This window comes from Salmo trutta, chromosome 36, assembly GCF_901001165.1.
Source record: "Salmo trutta chromosome 36, fSalTru1.1, whole genome shotgun sequence".
NCBI classification, from domain to species: Eukaryota; Metazoa; Chordata; class Actinopteri; order Salmoniformes; family Salmonidae; genus Salmo; species Salmo trutta.
This window is the reverse complement of record NC_042992.1, coordinates 21,161,983-21,189,728: the sequence shown is the minus strand read 5'-3', so window position 1 is coordinate 21,189,728 and position 27,746 is coordinate 21,161,983. Positions and strand designations below refer to the sequence as shown.

The 27,746-nt window shown below is 39.8% G+C and overlaps 1 protein-coding gene across 1 annotated transcript; it reads right to left on the bottom strand.

Moving 5' to 3' along the window:
- Positions 1-27,746, bottom strand: LOC115175440 (uncharacterized). The gene is made up of 6 exons (XM_029734670.1): positions 27,559-27,746; positions 27,437-27,450; positions 26,984-27,101; positions 17,092-17,262; positions 12,773-12,951; positions 1-16 (listed from the first exon to the last, which is right to left on the bottom strand). The coding sequence occupies exons 1-6, from the start codon at positions 27,721-27,723 to the stop codon at positions 1-3; spliced, it is 663 nt and encodes a 220-aa protein (XP_029590530.1). The 5' UTR covers positions 27,724-27,746.

Below are 27,746 nucleotides of genomic sequence, written 5' to 3'. Positions count from 1 at the left end.
TTATGTTTGCAGAGACCTGAGGAGAGGAGAGAAAAAAGAGGAGAGGGGGTAATGGAGAGGCAATGAGAGGAGAGAGCATTGCAAAGCTGCAGGGGTGTGTTTCACAGTGTGGACGGGTTGTGGTGAAATGGAAGGCTTTTGCTTCTCAGAATGTGGTTTAGTGTTCAGCATGTTCCGTCTCTCTCTCCACCCCTGCAGGAAGTCAAGGCTCCGCTTCAACCCTGCCCATTTATTTATTCATTTTTTTATTTCACCTTTATTTAACCAAGTAAGCTAGTTGAGAAGAAGTTCTCCTTTACAACTGCGAACTGGCCAAGATAAAGCAAAACAGTGCGACACAAACAACAGAGTTACACATGGAAAAAACAAACATACAGTCAATGATACAATAGAAAAGGTCTATATACAGTGTGTGCAAATCAGGTAGGATAAGGGAGGTAAGGCAATAAATAGGGCATAGTGGTGAGAATTACAATATAGCAATTAAACACTGGAGTGATAGATGTGCAGAAGATAAGTGTGCAAGTAGAGAAACTGGGGTGCAAAGGAGCAAAATAACTAAAATAAATAACAGTATGAGGATGAGGTAGTTGGATGGGCTATTTACAGATGAGCTATGTGCTTAAAGCTAGTGAGGGAGATGAGTCTTCAGCTTCAGTGATTTTTGCAGTTCGTTCCAGTCATTAGCAGTAGAGAACTGGAAGGAAATGCAGCCAATGGAGGAATTGGCTTTGGGGGTGACCAGTGAAATATACCTGCTGGAGGGCGTGCTATGGGTGGGTGCTGCTATTGTGACCAGTGAGCTGATATAAGGCTGGGCGTTACCTAGCAAAGACTTATAGATGACCTGGAGCCAGTGGGTTTGGCGACGAATATGAAGCGAGGGCCAGCCAATGAGAGCAAACAGGTCGCAGTGGTGGGTAGTATATGGGGCTTTGGTGACAAAATGGATGGCACTGTGATAGACTGCATCCAATTTGCTGAGTAGAGTGTTGGAGGCTATTTTGTTAATGACATCCCCGAAGTCAAGGATCGGTAGGATAGTCAGTTTTACAAGGGGATGTTTGGCATCATGAGTGAAGGATACTTTGTTGTGAAATAGGAAGCCGATTCTAGATTTAATTTTGGATTGGAGATGCTTAATGTGAGTCTGGAAGGAGAGTTTACAGTCTAACCAGACACCTAGGTATTTGTAGTTGTCCATATATTCTAAGTCAGAACCGCAAGCGTCCCACCCCTGGTACACCCTATCAACAGCAGGTGAAATATCAAGGGCGCCAAATTTGAAAACAATTAAATGTCATAATTCAAATTTCTCAAACATACAACTATCTTACACCCTTTGAAAGGTAAACATCTCCTTAATCTAACCACGTTGTCCGATTTCAAAAAGGCTTTACAGCGAAAGCATAAAGTTAGATTATGTTAGGACAGTACATTGAAAATAGCTGTGTGTAATGTTTTGTCGATGCAAAGACAGGCGTCACCAAAAGCAGAAAACCAGCTAAAATTATGCACTAACCTTTGACAATCTGCATCAGATGACACTCCTAGGACATTATGTTAGACAATACATGCATTTTTTGTTCTATCAAGTTCATATTTATATCCAAAAACAGCGTTTTACTATGGCGTTGATGTTGAGGAAACATTTTCCCTCCAATACCGCCAGTCAATCAGCACAACAAATTAAATAATTACTATTCGAAAACATTGGTAAAATATTATATTGTCATTCAAAGAATTATAGATTAACATCTCGTGAACGCAACCGCATTGCCAGATTTAAAAATAACTTTACTGGGAAATCACACTTTGCAATAATCTGAGTACTGCGCCCAGAAAAATAGGCTTTGCTATACAGACTAGGCGCCATGTTGGAGAGATCTAAAATCAAAAATACTATGTTAATATTCCCTTACCTTTGATTATCTTCATCAGAAGGCACTTCCTGGAATCCCAGGTCCATAACAAATGTAGTTTTGTTCGAAAAAGCTCATAATGTATGTCCAAAAAGCTCCATGTTGTTAGCGCGTCCTGTAGGCTACTCAAAAACATGAACGACGCCTGCCGGACTTGTCTTCACCAAAGAGGGAAAAAATAATATTTACGTTCGTTCAAACATGTCAAACGTTGTATAGCATAAATCATTATGGCCTTTTTCAATCAGAACTTCAATAATATTCAAGGCGGACAATTGCATTCTCTTTTAAAACATATTGGAACGAGAGTACCCAAACATGCACTCGCGCGCCAGAGTAGTATCGGCCATCCGCTAATGACCAACGTTCCAAGTCTCTTGTTCGGTCAGTTTTCACAGTAGAAGACTCAAACCACTTTGTAAAGACTGGTGACATCTAGTGGATGGCGTAGGAAGTGCTCAATGATTAATAAGTCCCTGTGTGTTTCAATGGCATAGGCTTAAAAGTAATTCAACACATCAGATACACACTTCCTGTTAGAAATTGTCTCAGGGTTTTGACTGCCATATGAGTTCTGTTATACTTACAGACACCATTCAAGCAGTTTTAGAAAATTCAGAGTGTTTTCTATCAAAATATGTTAATAATATGCATATCCTAGCTTCTGAGTTGGTGTAGTTGGCAGTTAAAAATGGGCACATATTTTTTTCAAAATTCTCAATACTGCCCCCTAGCCCCAACAGGTTTTTAAGGACTGAAGGACGCAAGGGACAACTCAATTTTCTTCTGACTTATTTTCTTTATTTAGTCAGTTAGTTAGTTCGTTAATTAATTAGTTAGTTAGTTAGGTTGATAACCTTTAAAGGCAAAACATAAAAAGAAATATACATTACTTCAAGTAAGGTCATTTCAAATTAAATATATAATCTCAATGTAGTCATATTATCTAAATTATACTATATACTAAATTAGACAATTGGTCTCAATTCTCAACACAAATAAAACACCTAACTGGCAACAATTTTACACAACCATGTCCATGTGTCTACCGGTTGAGTCTCCAGAATCCTAAATGAGCTGAATGTGTATGAATGAGAGTCTCCTCTTCCATGAAGGACTTCCAGTGAAATGCTTTTTCATCAAACATTTCACCACCTGCTATCACAAAGGTGCACCAGTATATATGTTCCCCAGGGAAACAAAAGCTAAGGATGGGTTCCACAATGCATACACTCTTTCGCCCCCTGTTGGTGTTTTATCTTTGAAATCAGTTGAAAATGTGAAGGCCTTGAATATGAATACCTGTCTTTTGACGCAACAATAACTGTGGATTATTTGGAACCTAAACAACATTTGTTGTTGAAGTAGAAGTCCTGGGAGTGCATTCTGACAAAGAACAGCAAAGGTAATCAAATTTTTCTTATAGTAATTCTGAATTTAGTGTGCACCAAACGTAGTTGGTGTCACATTAGCTAGCCTGTGATGGCCGAGCTATCTACTCAGAATATTGCAAAATGTGCTTTTGCCGAAAAGCTATTTTAAAATCTGACACCGCGATTGCATAAAGGAGGGCTGCATCTATAATTCTTAAAATAATTGTTATGTATTTTGTGAAGGTTTATCGTGAGTAATTTAGTAAATTCACCGGAAGTTTGCGGTGGGTATGCTAGTTCTCAACATCACATGCTAATGTAAAAAGCAGTTGTTTTATATTAATATGAACTTGATTGAACAAAACATGCATGTATTATATAACATAATGTCCTAGGAGTGTCATCTGATGAAGATCATCAAAGGTTAGTGCTGCATTTAGCTGTGGTTTTGGTTTTTGTGACATATGTGCTTGCATGAAAATGGCTGTGTGATTACTTTTTGGCTGGGTACTCTCCTAACATAATCTAATGTTTTGCTTTCGCTGTAAAGCCTTTTTGAAATCGGACAACGTAGTTAGATTAACGAGAGTCTTTCAAATGGTGTAAAATAGTCATATGTTTGAGAAATTGAAGTTATTGCATTTTAGAGGTATTTGTATTTCGCACCACACTCTACGATTGGATATTGGTGCGACGTTCCGCTAGCGGAACCTGTTGAGGACAAACGTTCCGCTAGCGGAACCCCTCGCAAATATCAGCAACATCCAATGGCAGAGAGTGGCGCGAATATTCAAAAATATTAACAAAATACTATAAATTCCAATTTGACCCCCTGCTGATTTTGTACGTTTGCCCACTGACAAAGAAATGATCAGTCTATAATTTTAATGGTAGGTTTATTTGAACAGTGAGAGACGGAATAACAACAAAAAAATCCAGAAAAACGCATGTCAAAAATTGTATAAATGAATTTGCATTTTAACTTCTCTAGGGTAGGGGGCAGTATTTTCACGGCCGGATGAAAAATGTACCCAAATTAAACGGCCTACTACTCAGGCCCATGAACTAGAATATGCATATTATTAGTAGATTTGGATAGAAAACACTGAAGTTTCTAAAACTGTTTTAATGATGTCTGTGAGTATAACAGAACTCATATGGCAGGCAAAAACCTGAGAAAAATCTAACCAGGAAGTGAGAATTCTGGTGCTTGTAGTCCTTTCAAGTCATTGCCAATCGAATACACAGTGAGTTAGGGTTAATTTTGCACTTCCTAGGGCTTCCACTAGATGTCAACAGTCTTTAGAAAGTTGTTTGAGGCGTCTATGATGAACAGAGAGCGAACAAGAAGGTGGGGAAGTTGGTGACCCAGGGAAGGACATCAGTTCATTGGCGCGCATTCACGTGAGGGGTAGCTGCTAATGTAAAAAGCAGTTGTTTTATATAAATATGAACTTGATCGAACAAAAAATGCATGTATTGTGTAATATGATGTCCTAGGAGTGTCATCTGATGAAGATCGTCAAAGGTTAGTGCTTCATTTAGATGTGTTTTGGGTATTTGTGATGCATCTAGTTGCTTGGGAAATGGCTGTGTGGTTATTTGTGTCTATGTACTCTCCTAACATAATCTAATGTTTTGCTTTCGCTGTAAAGCCTTTTTGAAATCGGACAACGTGGTTCGATTCAGGAGAAGTGTATCTATAAAATGGTGTAAAATAGTCCTATGTTTGAGAACTTTGAATTATGACATTTTGTGGTTTTGAATTTGGCGCTCTGATTTTTCAATGGCTGTTGAATAGTGTGAACCCGTGGGTGGGACGATTGCGTCCCACCTGCCCGAGAGAAGTTATAATGAGGGAAATAAGTATTTGACCCCTTTGCAAACATGACTTGGTACTTGGTGGCAAAACCCTTGTTGGCAATCACAGAGGTCAGACGTTTCTTGTAGTTGGCCACCAGGTTTGCACACATCTCAGGAGGGATTTTGTCCCACTCCTCTTTGCAGATCTTCTCCAAGTCATTAAGGTTTTGAGGCTGACGTTTGGCAACTCAAACCTTCAGCTCCCTCCACAGATTTTCTATGGGATTAAGGTCTGGAGACTGGCTAGGCCACTCCAGGACCTTAATGCGCTTCTTCTTGAGCCACTCCTTTGTTGCCTTGGCCGTGTGTTTTGGGTCATTGTCATGCTGGAATACCCATCCACGGCCCATTTTCAATGCCCTGGCTGAGGGAAGGAGGTTCTCACCCAAGATTTGACGGTACATGGCCCCGTCCATCATCCCTTTGATGCGGTGAAGTTGTCCTGTCCCCTTAGCAGAAAAACACCCCCAAAGCATAATGTTTCCACCTCCATGTTTGACGGTGGGGATGTTATTCTTGGGGTCATAGGCAGCATTCCTCCTCCTCCTCCAAACACGGCGAGTTGAGTTGATGCCAAAGAGCTCCATTTTGGTCTCATCTGACCACAACACTTTCACCCAGTTGTCCTCTGAATCATTCAGATGTTCATTGGCAAACTTCAGACGGGCATGTATATGTGCTTTCTTGAGCAGGGGGACCTTGCGGGCACTGCAGGATTTCAGTCCTTCACGGCGTAGTGTGTTACCAATTGTTTTCTTGATGACTATGGTCCCAGCTGCCTTGAGATCATTGACAAGATCCTCCCGTGTAGTTCTGGGCTGATTCCTCACCGTTCTCAAAATCATTGCAACTCCACAAGGTGAGATCTTGCATGGAGCCCCAGGCCGCGGGAGATTGACAGTTCTTTTGTGTTAATTCCATTTGCGAATAATCGCACCAACTGTTGTCACCTTCTCACCAAGCTGCTTGGCGATGGTCTTGTAGCCCATTCCAGCCTTGTGTAGGTCTACAATCTTGTCCCTGACATCCTTGGAGAGCTCTTTGGTCTTGGCCATGGTGGAGAGTTTGGAATCTGATTGATTGCTTCTGTGGACATGTGTGTTTTATACAGGTAACAAACTGAGATTAGGAGCACTCCCTTTAAGAGTGTGCTCATAATCTCAGCTCGTTACCTGTATAAAAGTAACCTGGGAGCCATAAATCTTTCTGATTGAGAGGGGGTCAAATACTTATTTCCCTCATTAAAATGCGAATCAATTTATAATATTTTGACATGCGTTTTTCTGTTTTTTTTATTCTGTCTCTCACTGTTCAAATAAACCTACCATTAAAATGATAGACTGATCATTTCTTTGTCAGTGGGCAAACGTACAAAATCAGCAGGGGATCAAATACTTTTTTCCCTCACTGTATGTGTAACCCATGTATCTGATGCGATCTGGCCAACAAGAGTATGGTATGTCACACTCTTTTTGGCCAGACAGCATCAGATATATGGGCTACATATAGTTAGACAGAGGAGAGCTGTTTCACTCGCTCGAATACTTTTTCCAGTGAGATATTTTCAGCCACTTCCGAATTTAAGGAAAGTTGCCGGGTGCACAGTGCACTGTTCAGTTGCTGGAATTATTTTGGATGAACGTGTGAAGGTAACCTACTTTTTGAAGTGATTTAATGTTTTACTATAAACCCCATTAAAAAAATTAGGAAGGGGGGTGGGGCCTCAAACTGGACTCTGCCTCGGGCCTTCAAATCACTAAGTCCGCCCCTGCGGACACACACCCACTCAAGTACTGTTAAAGTTTCAGGCATTCTAAATGAGTGTTCCCCCAATTTCTGATTGGAGGGTTGACTATATACTCTTAAAAAAGTGCTATCCAGAACCTTAAAGGGTTATTTGGCTGTTCCCATTGGAGAACCCTTTGAAGAGCCCTTTTTGGTTCCAGGTAAAACACTTCTGGTTCCAGGTAGAACCCTTTTGAGTTCCATGTAGAACCCTTTACACAGAGGGTTCTTCATGGAACCCAAAGGATTTCTACCTGGAACCAAAAAGGGTTCTACCTGGAACCAAAAATGGTTCTCCCATGGGGACAGTCGAAGAACCCTTTTGGAACCCTTTTTTCTAAGAGTGTAGGAAAATAATAACTGGGTCTATTGATACAAAGAGCTTTCAAACCTGTCCAACAGTGTTATGAATTCCAATAACAGCAGATCAGCCAGGTCAGAGTTCATGTCAAATATAATACAGCTATTAGATCTAGCCTGGGCTATTTATCCATGTTCTTCAACATGAACTAGTCACGAGCTGCTACTACTATAATTGGGATCAGTGGTGTACTTGTGCCTGGAGAAGTGTGTAATACTCTAATTTTGCACAACATAGAATGTCTGAATGTGCTCTGAATTAAATTATAAATATCATACTGGTCTTTCACAGTCAGGCCAACCTAAGCTGTACTGTGCAAGTTGTCTAATAGTAGGCCTACTATTGAAATAGATATATGAGGCTGTCAATTGGGTCAGAAATTCTCAGACTTTTGAGGTCTGAGAAATGTGAGGGCATTTTCTGTTAAACCTTACTAATGCTTGTGTACTACAATATCTATCTTTAAGTCTAGGCATTGGGCTTGAGATAGTTTATTAAACTAACTCATATAACTTAGAAAAGTGTGTGTGCATTAATAGAGGCCTGTTCTAACTGTTCTGTGTGTGTAGAATGACGCCATGATGTCTGGGCACTCAACCAAGAGCTGACAGAAACTGACTGGTTCCTCTTGATCCTAGACACTACTGTGGTTAAAATGTGAAGAAATAATAGTTTTTCAAAATTTTAAGCTAAACATTCTGATCTGTTCCATCGGCCTTATTAATTGATATGCTGTATACCTCCACTACAATACTTTGATATGCATGTGGGGATAAAGATGTGAGTATACGCAAAGCCCACTGAAGAATAAGGCAGTATATGGCCTATACCCTCCACTACACTACTAGAATTAGGATCATATGCTTAACTCTTTTGACCTGAGAACTACAACAAAATCAGTAGCTAAATGGAATGGATATCCTGTTCTGATTAAAATCATTGAGAGGAAGGTAGTTGAATCAAGCGGCCATGGCATTGTAAACATGACGTTAGCATAACTAGCTAGCTACTTCTGTACAAATTATTTTGATTTTTTTGCTGTTTTCTAAATAAAAACATGGTAATTTGTTAATGGTTGAAGTTTATGTAAGTTTTCCTTAAACATTGCTGCTCAAACCTGCACCCACAGTGCACCACAATAGAGACAGACGACGCTGTCAAAACCGAGTGCACACTGACTGCATATGGCACAAAGCCAGCAGCATATGGCACAAAGCCAGCAGCATATGGCACAAAGCCAGCAGCATATGGCACAAAGCCAGCAGCATATGGCACAAAGCCAGCAGCATATGGCACAAAGCCAGCAGCATATGGCACAAAGCCAGCAGCATATGGCACAAAGCCAGCAGCATACCACCCTGCATCCCACTGCTGGCTTGCTTCTGAAGCTAAGCAGGGTTAGTCCTGGTCAGTCCCTGGATGGGAGACCAGATACTGCTGGTGTTGGAGGGCCAGTAGGAGGCACTCTTTCCTCCGGTCTAAAAACTATCCCAATGTGATTGGTCAGTGACACTTCCCTGTGTAGGGTGCTGTCTTTTGGGTGGGATGTTAAACGGGTGTCCTGAGGTCATTAAAGATCCCATTGCACTTTTTGTAAGAGTAGGGGTGTTAACCCCGGTGTCCTGGCTAAATTCCCAATCTGGCCCTCATACCATCACGGCTGTCTAATCATCCCAAGCTTACAATTGGCACATTCATCCCCCTCTCCCCTGAAACTATTCCCCAGGTCGTTGCTATAAATGAGAATGTGTTCTCAGTCAACTTACATGGTAAGATAACGGTTAAATAAAAAGTGTGCCCACTGGGCACAGATGTCAACTCAACATCTATTCTACATTGGATCAGTGTAATTTCATTAAAATGATGTGGAAACAATGTTGATTCAACCAGTGTGTGTTTGTTGTTGTGTGTTGCACTTAAAAGGGTCTGTGCAGAAACACGTGCACTTAAAAGGGTCCTTGCAGAGAGGAAATTAAGATGCAATTAACCGGTGAACAAAAAATCATGCCATAAAAAAAAAGGAATGTGTTAGTGCATTATTAATATGTTAACTTTGACAGTCCTAAAAAATACACATTAAATGTTAAATTGTCACACTGAAATTTTCGGTTTTCTGTATTGAAAATCTGAATCAGATAAAACCTGTAACATAATACAGTGCATTCAGAAAGTATTCAGACCTCTTCCCCTTTTCCACATTTTGTTACGTTACAGTCTTATTCTAAAATGAATTAAATAAAAAAAATCCTCATCAATCTACACACAATACCTCATAATGACAAAGTGAAAACAAGTTAAGACATTTTTGCTAATTTATACAAAATATAAACAGACATCTTATCTACATAAGCATTCAGACCCTTTGCTATGAGACTCGAAATTGAGCTCAGGTGCCTCTTCTTTCCATTGATCATCCTTGAGATGATTCTACAACTTGATTGAGATCCACCTGTGGTAAATTCAATTGATTGGACATGATTTGGAAAATAACAGACGCTGGGAGACGAGAAGCAGGTACAGGGAGTAGAACATTTAATGAGGAACAGACAGGTAACAGGGCAGGAACAGTGTCAGCACACGGGTATACAAAGACACACGAACATTAATACAGCATTGGGGAACAGAGATGGGGAACTGACAAATATAGGGGAGGTAATAAACAGGTGATTGAGTCCAGGTGAGTCCAATAATACGCTGATGTGCGTGACAGGGAAAGGCAGGTGTGCGTACTGTTGGTGGCAGAAGTGTGTAATGCTGGGGAGCCTGGCGCCGAGGGAGAGCGGGTGTAGGCGTGACAGTGAACATTTAATGAAACAGGACAGGAACAGCGTCTGGACAGGGGGAAAATAACGACATTAATGTTGATACAGGGAATAAAGTGAGGAGCAGACCAATATAGAGGGGGTAATCAACAAAGTAATGGAATCCAGGTGAGTCCAATATTGCACAGCAGCGCGCACATTTATATTTTAGTCATTTAGACTAAATATCACTTATGTCACTTTCATTTCATTTCATGCATTTTTTTTTTTTTCACTGGCCCCCCGTGGGAAGCAAACCCACAACCCTGGTGTTGCACACACCATGCTGGCGTTGCAAACACCATGCTCTACCAACTGAGCCACAGGGAAGCGGTGTGCACAATGAAGGCAGTCTGGCACCCTCGAGCACCAGAGAGGGAAAGCGGGAGCAGAAAGGCACACACCTGTCTATATAAGGTCCCACATTTGAGCAGAAACCAAGCCATGAGGTTGAAGGAATTGTCCATAGAACTCCGAGACAGGATTGTGTTGAGGCACAGATCTGAGGAAGGGTACCAAAAAATGCCTGCAGCATTGAAGGTCCCTAAGAACACTGTGGCCTCCATTCTTAAATGGAAGAAGTTTGTAACCACCAAGACTCTTCTTAGAGCTGGTTGCTCGGCCAAACTGATCAATCAGGGGAGAAGGGCAAAGGTCAGGGAGGTGACCACAAACCTTGATGGTCACTCTGATAGAGCTCCAGAGTTCCTCTGTGGAGAACATTCCAGAAGGACAACAATCTCTGCAGCACCCCACCAATCAGGCCTTTATGGTAGAGGGCCAGACAGCCCACTTGGAGTTTGCCAAATGTCATCTAAAGGACTCTCAGACCATGAGAAACAAGATTCTCTGGTCTGATGAAACCAAGATTTAACTATTTTGCCTGAATGCCAAGCGTCACGTCTGGAGAAAACCTGGCATCATCATGCTGTGGGGAAGTTTTTCAATGGCAGGTACTGGGAGACTAGTCAGGATCAAGAGAAAGATGAACGGCGAAAAGTAGAGAGAGATCCTTGATGAAAACCTGCTCCAGAGTGCTCAGGAACTCAGACTGGGGTCAAAGGTTCACCTTCCAACAAGACAATGCAGAAGTGGCTTCGGGCGAAGTCTCTGAATGTCCTTGAGTGGCCCAGCCAGAACTCGGACTTGAACTCGATCGAACATCTCTGGCGAGACCTGAAAATAGCTGTGCAGCGACGCTCCCCATCCAACCTGACAGAGCTTGAGATAAGCTGCAGAGAAGAATGGGAGAAACTCCCTAAATACAGGTGTGCCAAGCTTGTAGCATCATACCCAAGAAGACTTGAGGCTGTAATCGCTGCCAAAGGTGCTTCAACAAAGTACTAAGTAAAGGGTGAAAACGTATGTAAATGTAAAATTTCAGTTTTTTGATCCCCATACAGTATACCTTATGGTACATTAGACATAGCAACAGGAACACAGGCTATAGTAAAGTTACTCATGTTCTGTAGCTAACTATGGTTCCTTATAGTAATTTCTCCCTTGTGTCCAATTTCACTAAATACTGCATCTTACAATACAGGTGAAAAAGCTTCAGTCTGGTTTGGAACGTGTAATTAGCAGTAGTTCTTTTGTTATTTTTCATCTTTCTTTTTGTCATGGTCTTACACATTGTTTTTACGTTACACCGATGTCTTGTGCTTATTATCTGAATTGGGGAAGATTGTAGGATTAGAAAAGAAATCTCTATAAAATGAATAGACTTTATTTATCACCTTTCATAGAAAACATAGTAACCAAAAGCGCTTCTGAAATGAGCACTTACTGAACAATGTAAAATGGCACGCAAGATACAGAATAATACATACAAATAATACAGTGTGCATCTTTCATCTACAGCACTTTAATTAGCCAGTAGTGCTGACTGGGATTGATGGCTACCATTTCTTACAGTATAAAACATTATAATACAATCATTGCAAAGAAAAACTATAATTTTTATTTTATTCTTTTTGTAGACAGAGACCCAGACCAGACTAACAAAGTTTTACATTCTTATATTATGCTTACAGTCAACTAGAATGAAAACAAATAGTGAAAATTAGGAAAAAAACATTTTAATGTGACTTATAAAGAGGTATACAAAAGAAAACCTTTCAAAGCAATTCAATTTTAGGACTACACATATAGGGGTATACTTAATTTAACTTGTAAGGCAAACAATTTAAATAGGATACATCAAATGTTATAATTGTGAAAAATAGCAAAATGCCATATTATATCTTCTTGGTAGGTGGAGGCCGAAACACTCTGTTGGTATTATAGGACAAAAGACCAAACTCTTTCAATCTGTTTAACAAGGTTTTTCTTGCCTTACCTTTTATTCTCATTATCTGTCTGTTTTCGGTATGATCTCCTACCCATCTGAGCCGTTCTTCATTCCAGAGTAATTTGCTCAGGCTCTCCACCTCAGCGCAATTACCATAGATGTTGTTGCCAGTCGGAGGATCTGCGTGCTCGAGCATGAAGAGCTCACGGCAGGGTTGGCAAGGTGCCTTTTCTGTATGGATGCTATCCACACTAAAAGCTCTGCATCTGACTGGCCTCATAAATGTTACAGGTGTTTTTTCCATAACAGCAAGTGACACATAATGGTGCCATGTGTGTACACAAGATGAGGCAATCAGGATCTTTCGTTCCTTGTACCCAGTGCTGGACAAAGATGCCCCATAGTAATGAAACATTGGTTTATGTTGGTCATCAGTGTAGTAGGAGACGCATATTGTTGCCGCGATCATTTTGTGATCACCAACCAAACCCAATTCTGTGATGAGATTGGACAGATGGTCTTTGATATCCCTGTCATTGTTCTTCAGGGTGACAACCTGCAAACATATGACTATCAAAATTAAAATACTAACTTTAGTTACTTTGACCAGTTCTAATGTACAGTACATTAAAGTATAAGAAGTCACTGCTCTCGGTTGAAGTAATTCCATATGGTATGCCCATTTTCAAACAGAGCAAAACAAATCCCTGTTGTAAAGAGCACATGAGAAATAAGCATATTTATTTTACCTGTATTTTACCAAGCCAGTTAAATGAGAACTCATTATCATCTACAGCAATAATCTGGGGAATAGTTTAGAAAGATTGAATGAGCCAATGTTGCAAGCTTTGCCACATTTTGTGTGTAAATATTTTGTTTGCGCATGCCTTTGTGTTTTCCTTTTTGTATATATCATTATTTTGGTTACCACCACTTTGGACTGCTTGGACTGGCCGACTAAGAGAGTCAAGACTGAGCTGTCTCCTAGGTACTCCTAGGTACACGGCCTCATTTATTAAAGGTGTATGTGCACAAAAAACACTGTAAACTTTGCATGTGCCAGTTTTCCTGCAAAGGTTGGTATTTATTCATTTTGAACTTGACGGGAAAGTGTGCACATCTCCACACAAAGCTCAGACCATGTGTATGCACAACTTCTAGTAGTTGTTCACCTGTATTACAAGCAAACATTGTTATTTTGCGGGAAATGTATGTGTTTGATGCACAGGAATTCTAATAATGGTAGGCTAATAAAAATATTATAACATAGGCCTAATGATTTAAAAAAATATGCATTTGCCATTGGTAAGGAGATCATATAGCAGCATGTCACCTAATATCTATGTTTTAATTTCATTATATAGGCCTAAATCATTATCATATTGCAGGGCATGTCTCTACTTTTCTGACATGACTGGTTTATTCCTGCGACACAACAAATTTTAGGCTAACATTGATCCACTGTTCATTCAATAGCCGTGCTCGAAAGTAAATAGACCGGTAGTGTACGGACAGACGCTGGGAGACGAGAAGCAAGTACAGGGAGCGAATATTTAATGAATAAACAGGCAGGAAACAAAACACGAACAGTGTCTGTGTCACGACTTCTGCCGAAGTCGATGCCTCTCCTTGTTCGGGCGGTGCTCAGCGGTCGAAGTCGCCGGTCTTCTAGCCATCACCGATCCATTTTTCATTTGTTTTGTCTCATTTTCCACACACACCTGGTTCTCATTTCCCTCATTATGTGTTGTGTATTTAACCCTCTGTATTCCCCATGTCTTTGTGTGGTATTCTTTATCTGTTCATGTATGCGCACGTTAGGCTGGGTTATGTTAAACCCTTATTTGTATTTCGTGTTAGTTTGTGCCGTGTGCTTTTGGGTCGCAAAATAAAAGGCTCCGTGTTGCTACCAACTATCTGCTCTCCTGCGCCTGACTTCCTACAGCCCAACACGCATACCCTGACAGTCTGGACAAGGGACACATGACAACATTAATGCTGACTCGGGAAAGAAACTGGAGAAGTGACAGATACAGGGGAGGTAATTAATAACGTGATGGAGAAATACACATCTTGTACATAAAACATACAACATATCATGATATACATGCATATAAAATATTGATGAAACTATTGATTAAAATGAATGATCAAGGAAAACAAAACCTGTATGCAAATACACTAAGTCAATATATTTAATTAATTATTAACATTTAGTTAAATGCAGGGAAGATACCATATTTCCCAGAATGCATTAGTTTAACCCTCAAGTTGACCCGGAGACCTTCAAAAAGAAGCCAAATAAATTAAATGGTTGTTGGAAATATGGCTATTCTAAACACGAAGATTAAAAAAGTATATCAACATTCTTTCCAGAGAAAAAAGTGTTATATTCTTTGGTATCTGGAAGTGTGTCCTGTCAGATTCAATTAAACTCTCAGTAGCACTTTATTTGGATAGTCCATCTGTAGATCCTCTTCAGACTATTAGTAACATTTCAACAAACTAAACTTCAACAAACTAAAGAAACGTCCTCTAACTGTCAGCTGCGTTAATTTTCAGCAAACTTAACATGTGTAAATATTTGTATGAACATAACAAGATTCAACAACTTAGACATAAACTGAACAAGTCCCACAGACATGTGACTAACAGAAATGGAATAATGTTTCCCTGAACAAAGGGGGAGTCAAAATCAAAAGTAACAGTCAGTATCTGGTGTTGCCACCAGCTGCATTAAGTACTGCAGTGCATCTCCTCCTCATGGACTGCACCAGATTTGCCAGTTCTTGCTGTGAGATGTTACGCCATTCTTCCACCAAGGCACCTGCAAGTTCCCAGACATTTCTGGGGGGGAATAGCCCTAGCCCTCACCCTCTGATCCAACAGGTCCCAAACGTGCTCAATAGGATTGAGATCCGGGCTCTTCGCTGGCCATGGCAGAACACTGTTATTCCTGTCTTGCAGGAAAACATGCACAGAACGAGCAGTATGGCTGGTGGCATTGTCGTGCTGGAGGGTTATGTCAGGATGAGCTTGCAGGAAGGGTACCACAAGAGGGAGGAGGATGTCTTCCCTGTAACGCACAGCAATGAGATTGCCTGCAATGACAACAAGCTCAGTCCGATGATGCTGTGACACACCGCCCCAGATCATGACAGACCCTCCACCTCCAAATCGATCCCACTCCAGAGTACAGGCCAAGGTGTAACACTCATTCTTTTGACGATAAACGTGAATCCGACCATCACCCCTGGTGAGACAAAACCGCGACTCGTCAGTGAAGAGCACTTTTTGCCAGTCCTGTCTGGTTCAGCGAAGGTGGGCTCGTGCCCATAGGCAACGTTGTTGCCGGTGATGTCTGGTGATGACCTGCCTTACAACAGGCCTACAAGCCCTCAGTCCAGCCTATTGTGGACAGTCTGAGCACTGATGGAGGGATAGTGCGTACCTGGTGTAACTCGGGCAGTTGTTGTTGCCATCCTGTACCTGACCCGCAGGTGTGCTGTTCAGATGTACCGATCCTGTGCAGGTGTTGTTACACGTGGTCTGCCACTGCGAGAGGAAAGATCAGCTGTCCATCCTGTCTCCCTGTAGTGCTGTCTTAGGTGTCTCACAGTACGGACATTGCAATTTATTGCCCTGGCCACATCTACAGTCCTCATGCCTCCTTGCAGCATGCTTAAGGCACGTTCACGCAGATGAGCAGGGACCCTGGGCATCTTTCTTTTGGTGTTTTTCAGTCAGTAGAAAGGCCTCTTTAGTGTCCTAAGTTTTCATAACTGCGACCTTAATTGCCTACCATCTAAGCTGTTAGTGTCTTAACGGCCATTCCACAGGTGCATGTTCATTAATTGTTTATGGTTCATTGAACAAGCATGGGAAATAGTGTTTAAACCCTTTATTTTTATGAATTATCTTCGAAAGACAGGGTCCTGAAAAAGAGACATTTATTTTTTTGCTGAGTTTATCTACGAACCCTATCCCTAAACTTAACCCTTATCCTAACCCTAAGCTTCTTACCTTAACCTTAACCATAACCCTTACCTTAAACCTAACTCTAGGCGTAACCTTAGTAAGCAGTTGCTTATCAACAGATAGTCCGTCTGTATATGCTCTACAGATGGTCATACTATCTGGACTCTCCAAATAAACTTTCATGTTCTATGACTAAGTGAATTTCCTTTGAATTGCACGGAATTAAATGCTGCTTCAAACTCAAATTCTTAATCATATGGTGTGTGGCTAATTTAATTTGAATTTCAACTCATGAGTTGAATGGGAGTCAATTCCAAACTTCTGAATTGAGCCCAATCCTGATATGCTAACTTCTTACATCAATGCACACATTCAAACAGACTAGATAGGTGGTTTCGTAACACAATTGGAAGCTGGGGTTATTAGGTGGTAATGATGGTATAACTAGTTTGGGAATTTAACCAGAAACCAGGGTTAAAACATATATTCTTGTGATAGGTGTCAGGAGATCTTTAGTGACAACAGAGTCGGGGACATTTGGATCTCCATTACACCAGCAAAAAGAGTGCCCCCTACTGGTCCTCCAGCAGGGATCGACCAGGCCCAACCCCGCCTATCTTCAGAGACAAGCAAGCAATGAGATGCAGGGATGTAGGTCTGTTGGCAGTGTAAGTTCCTTTATTTAGTTTTTAAGAACCTTAAGTTAAGAAACACTAACCATTTCTAGTAGACAGGAGAAGGGGGTCCGACGAGGCAGTTCCGTGCTGTAACTCGCCAGTGGTCTAGGAAACACTTCCCTCACTATCTCCAGCATCCCGCTTGACAAGATCATTTCCGGAGAACACTTTCGTACATGTATGTTACCTAGGAAAAAGATGCTATGAAGCATCTTAAAAACATGATGTTAAAGCCAGCCTGTAAGATTTCCTGTATTTGAATTAATTATAACCCTTAATTTGTATGAATATGACTAAATGCCTTAAAGCTCCAGTCTGGGATTAGTACACCCATTTTGGTGATTATACGTTTTATTGCCATTGATTATTGAAATGTCTCATGAGATTAGTTTAACTGTCTTGCACCATCACAACCAAAAATCTAAGTTTGTTTTGTATTGTTTGTAAACAATGTAACTGTTCACACTGAAAACATCTTAAAATTATCTCTTCAAAGAGATTAATGCCACAACAACAAACTACTTTTGGTTCTTGAACTAAACCTCCTTAGTGCAATGCTAGCTAGACTTCCAGTCATTGTCCTATTGCTAGTTAGCATTAACTCGCAAAACTATATCTTACTTTCTTCATACTGGACATAAGACACATAAAATTGGAACCCACGAGTTCAGCTGACTCTGGAGAAGTAAATAAAGGGTCTCATTGCCAAAATCCCAAAGTATCCCTTTACGTGTACATTTTTGTTAACTGTCATTTTGTTTGTCATGTTCCAAAACACCCTGCATCTATTGCCAATATCAGTTATTCTTAGGTCTTGGTTCCAATAGTTCATATTTTTTTATAGGAGATTGTCAGTTTGATAGGCTCTCCGCAAGGTTTTGTATATCTTACCTATCATATCAGTATGCTTTTCTGACTCCAATAGAATTCCCTCAACATTGCTCTGATGTCCAAAAGATTTCAGATCGAAATTTCTTAACATAAAACTTTTGAGTTGCATGTACTTGAAAATGTCTTCATTGGTCAGTCCAAAATTCCTTTTGAATTCTGTCATGGAAATAATTGTATTTCCTATTACCAAGTCATTTTCAGTTTCTATGCCTTTAGTTTGTGCGAACTCTGAAAAGCTATCCAAGGATTATTCCATAGGGTTGTTATTTTAGGGTCTGATATAGTTTCTTGTAGAATCCGTTACATTTTCTGACATATTGGTTTAGTGTTCTTAAGTTGTTAATGTTCTTAGCTCCATCCTTTGAAAACAAATATTCTAGGGATGAGCATGTGCATCTTCAATATGTAACCACTGTTGCTCTTTAGTGCATTTAACAATATGTCGCAAGTAAAAAAAAAAGCCTTGGGTGGTGAGTTGATACAATTCCATGTCTGGAAGATTAAAACCACCCTCAGACTTAGGGACATGTTAAACTTTCGTATTTATTCTATTAGTTTTATTTTCCAATATAAAGTCGGTTATGGTCGAGTGTAATTTTTTAAAGAATGTCTTCGGTGGGGTAATCGGTATTACTGACAATAAATATAAATCCTTTGGGAGCCATGCCATTTTAAAGAGGTTTATTCTACTGCACCTGTAAGATTTATGGAAAGCCATTTAATTAGATCTGCTTTCATGTTGTTGAGTAATGGGATAAAGTTATCTTTATATATGTGTTGTCACTTATTAAGCATCCTAGATATTCAATCATTTTTGTGGTCCACTTAAAGAATTACTGTAGATCATGAGTTATTCTTTTAGAGTATTCTGAAAATATTTTAACAAGGGAGGCATTGAGTTTTCAATATTAGTCAGATATATCAAGAGATTGTTGGCAAATTAGTTAAGTTGATATTCATGTATACCAATAATGATACCTTACGTTTGGGTCCGGTCTAATTGTTTCTGCTAGCAGTTCAATTGCCTGTGCAAACAGGAGGGGGGAGAGAAGGCATCCCTGTCTTGTGCCCCTCTTGAAAGCAATTTCATCAGATAACGTATAATTTGTGTATATTTTTGCTATAGGACATACAGTACCAGTCAAAGTTTGGACACACCTACTCATTCAAGGGTTTTTCTTTATTCTTACTATTTTCTACATTGTAGAAAAATAGCAAAGACATAAACTATGAAATAGCAATTATGGAATCACGTAGTAACCAAAAAAAGTGTTAAACATATCATAATATATTCTATATTTGAGATTCTTCAAAGTAGCCACCCTTTGCCTTGATGACAGATTTGCACACTCTTGGCATTCTCTCAACCAGCTTCATGAGGTAGTCACCTGGAATGCAATTCAATTAACAGGTGTGCCTTGTTAAAAGTACATTTGTGGATTTTCATTCCTTCTTAATGCGTTTGAGCCAGTCAGTTGTGTTGTAACAAGGTAGGAGTGGTATACAAAAGATAGCCATATTTGGTAAAATAGAACAGCTCAAATAAGCAAAGAGAAACGACAGTCCATCATTACTTTAAGACATGAAGGTCCGTCAATGCTGAAAATGTCAATAATTTTAAAGTTTCTTCAAGTGCAGTCGCAAAAACCATCAAGCTCTATGATGAAACTGACTCTCATGAGGACCGGCAGAGGAAAGGAAGACCCAGAGTTACCCCTGCTGCAGAGAATAAGTTCATTAGAGATGCACCTCAGATTGCGTCCCAAATAAATGCTTCACAGAGTTCAAGTAACAGACACGTCTCAACATCAACTGTTCAGAAGCAACTGCGTGAATCAGGCCTTCATGGTCGAATTGCTGCAAATAAACCACTACTAAAGGACACCAATAAGAAGAAGAGACTTGCTTGGGCCAAGAAACACGAGCAATGGACATTAGACCGGTGGAAATCTTTTGGCCTGTTGAGTCCAAATTTTAGAATGTATTCCAACACTGTGTCTTTGTGAGACATGGTGTAGGTGAACAGATTATCTCCACATGTATGGTTCCCACTGTGAAAAATTGAGGAGTTGTGATGGTGTGGGTGTGCTTTGCTGATGACACTGTCTGTGATTTATTTAGAATTCAAGGCACACTTAACCAGCATGGCTACCACAACATTCTGCAGTGATATACCATCCTATCTGGTTTGCGTTTAGTGGGATTATCATTTGTTTTTCAACATGACAATGACCCAACACACCTCCAGGTTGTGTAAGGGCTGTTTGACCAAGGAGAGTGATGGAGCGCTGCATCAGATGACCTGGCCTCCACAATCACCCGACCTCAACCAAATTGAGATGGTTTGGGATGTTGGACCGCAGAGTGAAGGAAAAGCAGCCAACAAGTGCTCAGCATATGTGGGAACTCCTTCAAGACTATTGGAAATGCGGTCATTAAGGCAAATGGTGGCTACTTAGAAGAATCTAAAATATATTTTGACACTTTATCGGTTACTACATGATTCCATGTGTTTTTTCATAGTTTTGATGTCTACACTATTATTCTATAATGTAGAATGTACATATATATTATTTTTATGAAATGTATTATTTCAGCTGGAAAGTTGAAGGCTTCCAAAGTTTTGAATTGAAAAGGCCATTCAAGATTGTCAAAAGCCTTTTCGTTATCAACAGACATTGTTGATAAATCTACTTGTTTTTAAAACTTGTTTTTAGCATATTGTATTATACTGAAACATGTTCTTGTATTTGTTTGTAAGAGTATAATATGTACAGTTGAAGTCGGAAGTTTACATACACTTGGGTTGGAGTCATTAAAACTCGTTTTTCAACCACTCCACAAATTTCTTGTTAACAAACTATAGTTTTGGCAAGTCGGTTAGGACATTTACTTTGTGCATGACACAAGTCATTTTCCAACAATTGTTTACAGACAGATTATTTCACTCTCACAATTCCAGTGGGTCAGAAGTTTATACACTAAGTTGACTGTTCCTTTAAACAGCTTGGAAAATTCCAGAAAATGACATGGCTGTAGAAGTTTCCACGCAACCGTCATACCGCTCAGGAAGGAGACGCGTTCTGTCTCCTAGAGATGAATGTACTTTGGTGCGAAAAGTGCCAATCAATCCCAGAACAACAGCAAAGGACCTCGTGAAGATGCTAGAGGAAACAGGTACAAAAGTATCTATATCCACAGTAAAACAAGTCCTATATCAACATAACCTGAAAGGCCGCTCAGCAAGGAAGAAGCCTCTGCTCCAAAACCGCCATAAAAAAGCCAGATTACAGTTTGCAACTGCACATGGGGACAAAGATCGTACTTTTTGGAGAAATGTCCTCTGGTCTGATGAAACAAAAATAGAACTGTCTGGCCATAATGACCATCGTTATGTTTGGAGGAAAAAGGGGGATGCTTGCAAGCCGAAGAACACCATCCCAACCGTGAAGTACGGGGGTGGCAGCATCATGTTGTGGGGGTGCTTTGCTGCAGGAGGTACTGGTGCACTTCACAAAATAGATGGCTTCATGTGGAAGAAAAATTGTGGATATATTGAAGCAACATCTCAAGACATCAGTCAGGAAGTTAAAGGTTGGTTGCAAATGGATATTCCAAATGGACATTGGCCCCAAGCATACTTCCAAAGTTGTGGCAAAATGGCTTAAGGACAACAAAGTCAAGGTATTGGAGTGGCCATCACAAAGCCCTGACCTCAATTCTATAGAGAATTTGTGGGCAGAACTGAAAAAGCGTGTGCGAGCAAGGAGGCCTACAAACCTGACTCAGTTACACCAGCTCTGTCAGGAGGACTGGGACAAATTCACCCAACTTATTGTGGGAAGCTTGTGGAAGGCTACCCGAAACGTTTGACCCAAGTTAAACAATTTAAAGGCAATGCTACCAAATACTAATTGAGTGTGACCCACTGGGGTCAGTTGTACAGTTGAAGTCGGAAGTATATACACCTTAGCCAAATACACTTAAACTTTTGTCTTATTGAATTAAACTTATACATTTAAACTCAGTTTTTCACAATTCCTGGCATTTAATCCTAGTACAAATTCCCTGTTTTAGGTCAGTCAGGATCACCAGTATATTTTAAGAATGTGCAATGTCAGAATAATAGTAGAGAGAATGATTTAATTCAGCTATAATTTCTTTCATCATATTCCCAGTGGGTCAGAAGTTTACATACACTCAATTAGTATTTGGTAGCATTGCCTGCGATAACTGTCCAGTATTGTAGCCGAGACTGCTTTTTTTCCCATCCGAAAAAAGGAATAAATACTGCATTTACCTTTCTCTTATTGTCATACTTTTGATGTCACAGCCAGGCTCTGGCCCAGCCAAAGTGCGAGCCAATCACCACACTCAATCCAATACCTCAGAGGCAGGACTTGCAGACACACCTGTCAGTAATTAGCTAAGCAACCCATTCTTCTTGAAATGTTTGTTGGCATTCCTTTCTTGTCTTAAAGAATGTTCCTTTTATCCTGTATGTGTTAAGAAAATAAAATCCATTCCTCCAAATCATCCATTCAACCTTTGTCAACCACCGCTCCTGAACTCTTGCAATAGTGAAAGGAAATCTCATATCCAATGTTTTCATGGACACTGCTGTGTTAAAGGCCCATTGCAGCAGTTTTTATATCAATACTAAATAATATCTGTGTAACAGTTAAGTACCTTACTGTAATAGTTTCATTCAAATGGACAAAAATAGCTTTTTAGCAAAAAACTATTGCTCGAAAGCAAGAATTTTGATAGGACTATCTGGGAGTGGTCTGAGTGGGGAGGGGAAAATTAGCTGTAATTGGCAGAGTTTTCGGAACTCTTTGCTATCGGTATATTAATCAATTTACCATCTGGGGATGTCACCAGGCAAGCCGGAACTCCCACCCATGCAAACTTGCTAATTACAAGGTCCTGTCTAGGTTGTATCAGGGAATAAAACTGATTACATTTTTTGTTTACAGTTTCATCAGCTGTTGTACAATATAATACAAATGGACTGCACTGGTTCTTGAACCATGGCAGCCAATCCAATCTAACAATCCTATCAGCTAGAATGAATGAGTGAATATTCAATAAAACAAATGGACAGTTAAGTGAATAAGTCAATTGTGACCGGTTTCAAGATCGGAGGCATTTGACGCTAGTTCCTACTTCACAGTATGGCTATTTAAAAAGAGTGTTGTTGGCAGAAATGCCTTCATGAAAAGTTAAACTTTCATGCGCCTTAATTACAAACTTGTATGGAATCACTGGAGCCTTACATTGCAGGAGTTTCCCCTTGACTTCAGACATGTCAGCGGTAAGGACAACTTGGTTGCTAATTGTTTTTCAAAGGTGGGCAGTCAATATGTTTTTGTGTTGCCCTGGCTCAATTTATTTTGACTGCATGTTTTGCCATTTTGGAGAGGAGTTCTGTTTTGTTTGGGCTTGTTCCAAGGGGACGAGAGTTATAGAAACGTACACGATTTTACCCGTTTCTCAAAACTTTTGAGTTGTAGGCAACTATAAAAAATTGTGTATAAATATATATATTTTTTTTAAAGTGCCAGTTTTGTATTTCATTTAGTTGTTGACAGCCAATAGAACCATGTTTATATTGGAGAAGGTGACGCATTAGGTAGTGATGCATTTAAGTTGATCATGTTGTGAAATGGAAGTGGTTGGTGGTGAGAACTTGTGCAACAAAAATAGAGGAAATAATTATTGTCTTAGGGGGGAAGGTGTAACAGGTTATTGTTTTTCCATTTATATTTTGAGGTTGCACGTAGGACCCCGATTGGTGTCACCTTGCTTGTCAGTATGTCTTACACTTGTGCAGGCTTGTCCATCTCGTTAGTCGGAAGGTGTTAAGAGTGGCTGGCCCAGTACTCCAGTTGTCTTGAGAGATGTGGAGGGTCAACACCTTTTAGTTGGCTCTCCCTATTTGATTTCTAGAAAAATAATCCTTTATCTGATCTTCCCTGTTCTGTTTGAGCAACAACTTTTGGATCTCTGGCTGGGGAACATAACCGGTCCATAAATATGAATAAACATGTTAAATTATTAGCCTAGTTTAGCTAAGGAGAAAGTACTGAGCTACAGTGCATTTGGGAAGTATTCAGACCCCTGGATTTTTCCCCACATTTTGTTACGTTACAGCCTTATTCTAAAATTGATTACATTTTTTTAAAATCCTCAATCTACATAAAATACCTCATAATGACTAAGCAAAAACACGTTTTTTGAATTTTCAAATGTATTAAATATTAACAGATACCTTATTTACATAAGTATTCAGACTCTGCTATGAGACTCGAAATTGAGCTCAGGTTAATCCGGTTTCCATTCATCCTTGAGATGTTTCTACAACTTGATCCACCTGTGGTAAATTCAATTGATTGGACATGATTTGGAAAGGCACACTCCTGTCTATTGTTAAAACACTATATAAGGTCCCACAGTTGACAGTGCATGTCAGAGCAAAAACCAAGCCATGAGGTCGAAGGAATTGTCCATAGAGCTTCAAGACATGATTGTGTAGAGGAACAGATCTGGGGAAGTGTACCAAAAACAATTCTGCAGCATTGAAGGTCCCCAAGAACACAGTGGCCTTCATCATTCTTAAATAGAAGTTTGGAAGCACCAGGACTCTTCCTAGAGCTGTCCGCCTGGCCAAACTGAGCAAACGGGGGAGGTGACCAAGAACCCGATAGTCACTCTGACAAAGCTCCAGAGTTCCTCTGTGGAGATGGGAGAACATTCCAGAAGGACAACAATCTCTGCAGCACTCCACCAATCAGGCCTTTATGGTAGAGGGCCAGACAGCCCATTTGGAGTTTGCCAAAAGTCACCTAAAGGACTCTGACCATGAGAAACAAGATTCTCTGAATGCCAAGTGTCACGTCTGGAGGAAACCTGGCACCATCCCTATGGTGAAGCATGGTGGTGGCATCATCATGCTGTCGGGATGTTTTTCATCGGTAGCGACTGGTATACTAGTCAGGATTGAGGCAAAGATGAACGGAGCAAAGTAGAGAGATCCTTGATGAAAACATGCTCAAGAGCGCTCAGGACCTCAGACTGGGGTGAAGGTTCACCTTCCAACAGGACAATGACCCTAAGCACACCGCCAAGACAACACAGGAGTGGCTTCAGGCAAAGTCTCTGAATGTCCTTGAATATCCCTGCCAGAGCCCGGACTTGAACCTGATCGAACATCTCTGGAGAGACCTGAAAATAGCTGTGCATCCAACCTGACAGAGCTTGAGAGGACCTGCAGAGAAGAATGGGAGAAATGCCCCAAATACAGGTGTGCCAAGCTTGTAGCGTCATATCCAAGATTATTCGAGACTGTAATCTCTGCCAAAGGTGCTTTAACAAAGTACTGAGTAAAGGGTCTGAATACTTATGTAAATGTGAAATTACCTGTTTTTATTTTTAATACATTTGCACACAAAAAATCTACAAACCTGTTTTTGCTTTGTTATTATGTGGTATTGTGTGTAAATTGATGAGGAAAAATGCAATTTAATCCATTTCAGAAAAAGGCTGTAAATGTGGAAAATGTCAAGGAGTCTGAATACTTTCCAAGAAAGATAGGATCCTTCCTGGCTAACCATGATTGGCTGAGATAATAAAGGGGTTGGACATGCCAAGAGATGAGTCCTGATTGGTCTCTCATGTCACAAGCTTGTGTCTGTAAATGGGGGGCTTGCCTGGTCATTGTATACAGTAGATACAATTTGCTACTGCTGATTTTTGGAAAGATTCACCTATGGACAACTGGTGCTATCAAGAAAGCTCAGTATTAGAATGTAGAGCGACTTCTTTCTGAAGGACAATGCAACGTTGATTCACATGCATTTACATTTGAATTCTTAAAGAGATGGGTGCGGCTATGGCTTAGGAGGGTGTGAATGATGCTGATTAGGCGTACACAAAGAAGAGCTCTCGGGCAAGTGTGAAAATCTTTCAAGAGCATTTCTCGTACTTGTTTCCTTTAAGGTGGGATAAAAAAGTTGATTAACCTACAAAACAGCATAATATACCATATATCATCCAACTTCCCTGTGGCTCAGTTGGTAGAGCATGGTGTTTGCAACGCCAGCATGGTGTGTGCAACGCCAGGGTTGTGAGTTTGATTCCCACGGGGGGCCAGTACAAAAAAAATAAAACAACATTTAAATTTTTTTTTTATAAATCAAAAAATCAAAAAATGTAAAATAAATGTATGTATTCACTACGGTGAGTCACTCTGGATAAGAGCGTCTGCTAAATGACTAAAATGTAAATGTACCTACAGTGTATGATATCCATATCTGAGTCTGTACTTTTAAAGTGTAAAAGGGATAGTGGTCATTTTGGCAATAAGGCCATTTATCTACTTCCCCAGAGTCAGACGAAGTTGTGGATACTATTTTTGTGTATTTCTGTCCAGTATAGAGGAAGTTGCAAACCAATGCTAACACTAGTTTACAATTGTGCTTACGCTAGTTAGCGACTTCACTCAAACTGCACATAGATAAATAAATGCAGTGGTGTAAAGTACGTAAGTAAAAATACTTTCAAGTACTACTTAAGTCATTTTTTTTGGTATCTGTACTTTACTATTACTTCACTACATTTCTAAAGAAAATAATGTATATACATACATTTTCCCTGGCAACTAAAAGTACTCGTTACATTTTGAATGCTTAGCAGGACAAAAAAAAAATTGTCCAATTTGCTTAATATAAGGAATTTGAAATGATTTATACTTTTACTTTTGATACTTAAGTACATTTGATCAATTATATTTACTTTTGGTACTTAAGTATTTTTTTTTAGCTTTTACTCAAGTAGTATGTTACTGGATGACTTTCACTTTTACTTGAGTAATGTTCTTTTAATGTATCTTTACTTTTACTCAAGTTTGACAATTGGGTAGTTTTTCCACCACTGCATAAATGTTACCCACTAGTTCATCTGACTTTGGGGAAGTAGATAAAGGGCCTAAATCTTAAATTATCCCTTTAAACTCAGTCACAATTGACATCCAATACATACCTCCTCTGCTAATGTTATAATGTGCGTATCATCATGAGTTGCACACAGTTTCACCACTCTGCCAATGATATTTGCTGCATTTGTTTTGAAATCATCCTTCCTTCGAAAGTCTGCTGCCCTGAGATAGTCAACAAAATATTCAGAAAATCTACACCTGACCATTCTTGATTCGACCACTTTGTAATTTGATGGAAGCATTACTCTGTGGGAAGATCTTAATTTGATGATTTCTCTTACTTAAAAAAGTTACAAGATCATGAAATTAGACTACTATTTGATTTTTGTAACAAGATGTTTAACAGATTATGACAACTTTTCACTTAACTTTATCAATAAATCTGGTTATTTTAATTTGACCAAATCAAAACATAGAACTATGCTAATATAAAATGTTACAATGTAATCTACATTTTCAAAATTATACATATTGTTTGAAAACTTTAAGAAGCTTACCTTTCAAAAAGCCCCTGCAAGTGCAACAATAAAGATTATGCTGCTTATTACTACAAATTGTCATTTACATTAAATTAAACTTGTAATTATCCCAACTCAACCAGATAAATAAGATTGCTTACTGTATCAGCCATGTACTCTGCAAGTATTGACTTGTGTAGCCTGCCACAAAGTTGATGTGAACTGTAAAATGTATAATAATCACATGACACCATGTAGGAGTGGTTGTCCACAAGGTTGGCAACACATTGCATTAGTTTAATTTTCTTAGCTGCAGCCCCACCCATAAGACTATGTGAATTTTAGTCCC

What these genes read in the sequence shown, in the direction of transcription:
- LOC115175440 (XM_029734670.1), bottom strand. Translation starts at nt 27,723, where the DNA reads ATGGGTGGGGCTGCAGCTAAGAAAATTAAACTAATGCAATGTGTTGCC. An exon ending in TTATAACATTAGCAGAGGAG is followed by an intron (nt 17,263 to 26,983) that starts GTATGTATTGGA and finishes CATGTTTTTAAG; the next exon opens with ATGCTTCATAGCATCTTTTT. An exon ending in TCTCCTGTCTACTAGAAATG is followed by an intron (nt 12,952 to 17,091) that starts GTTAGTGTTTCT and finishes ATATGTTTGCAG; the next exon opens with GTTGTCACCCTGAAGAACAA.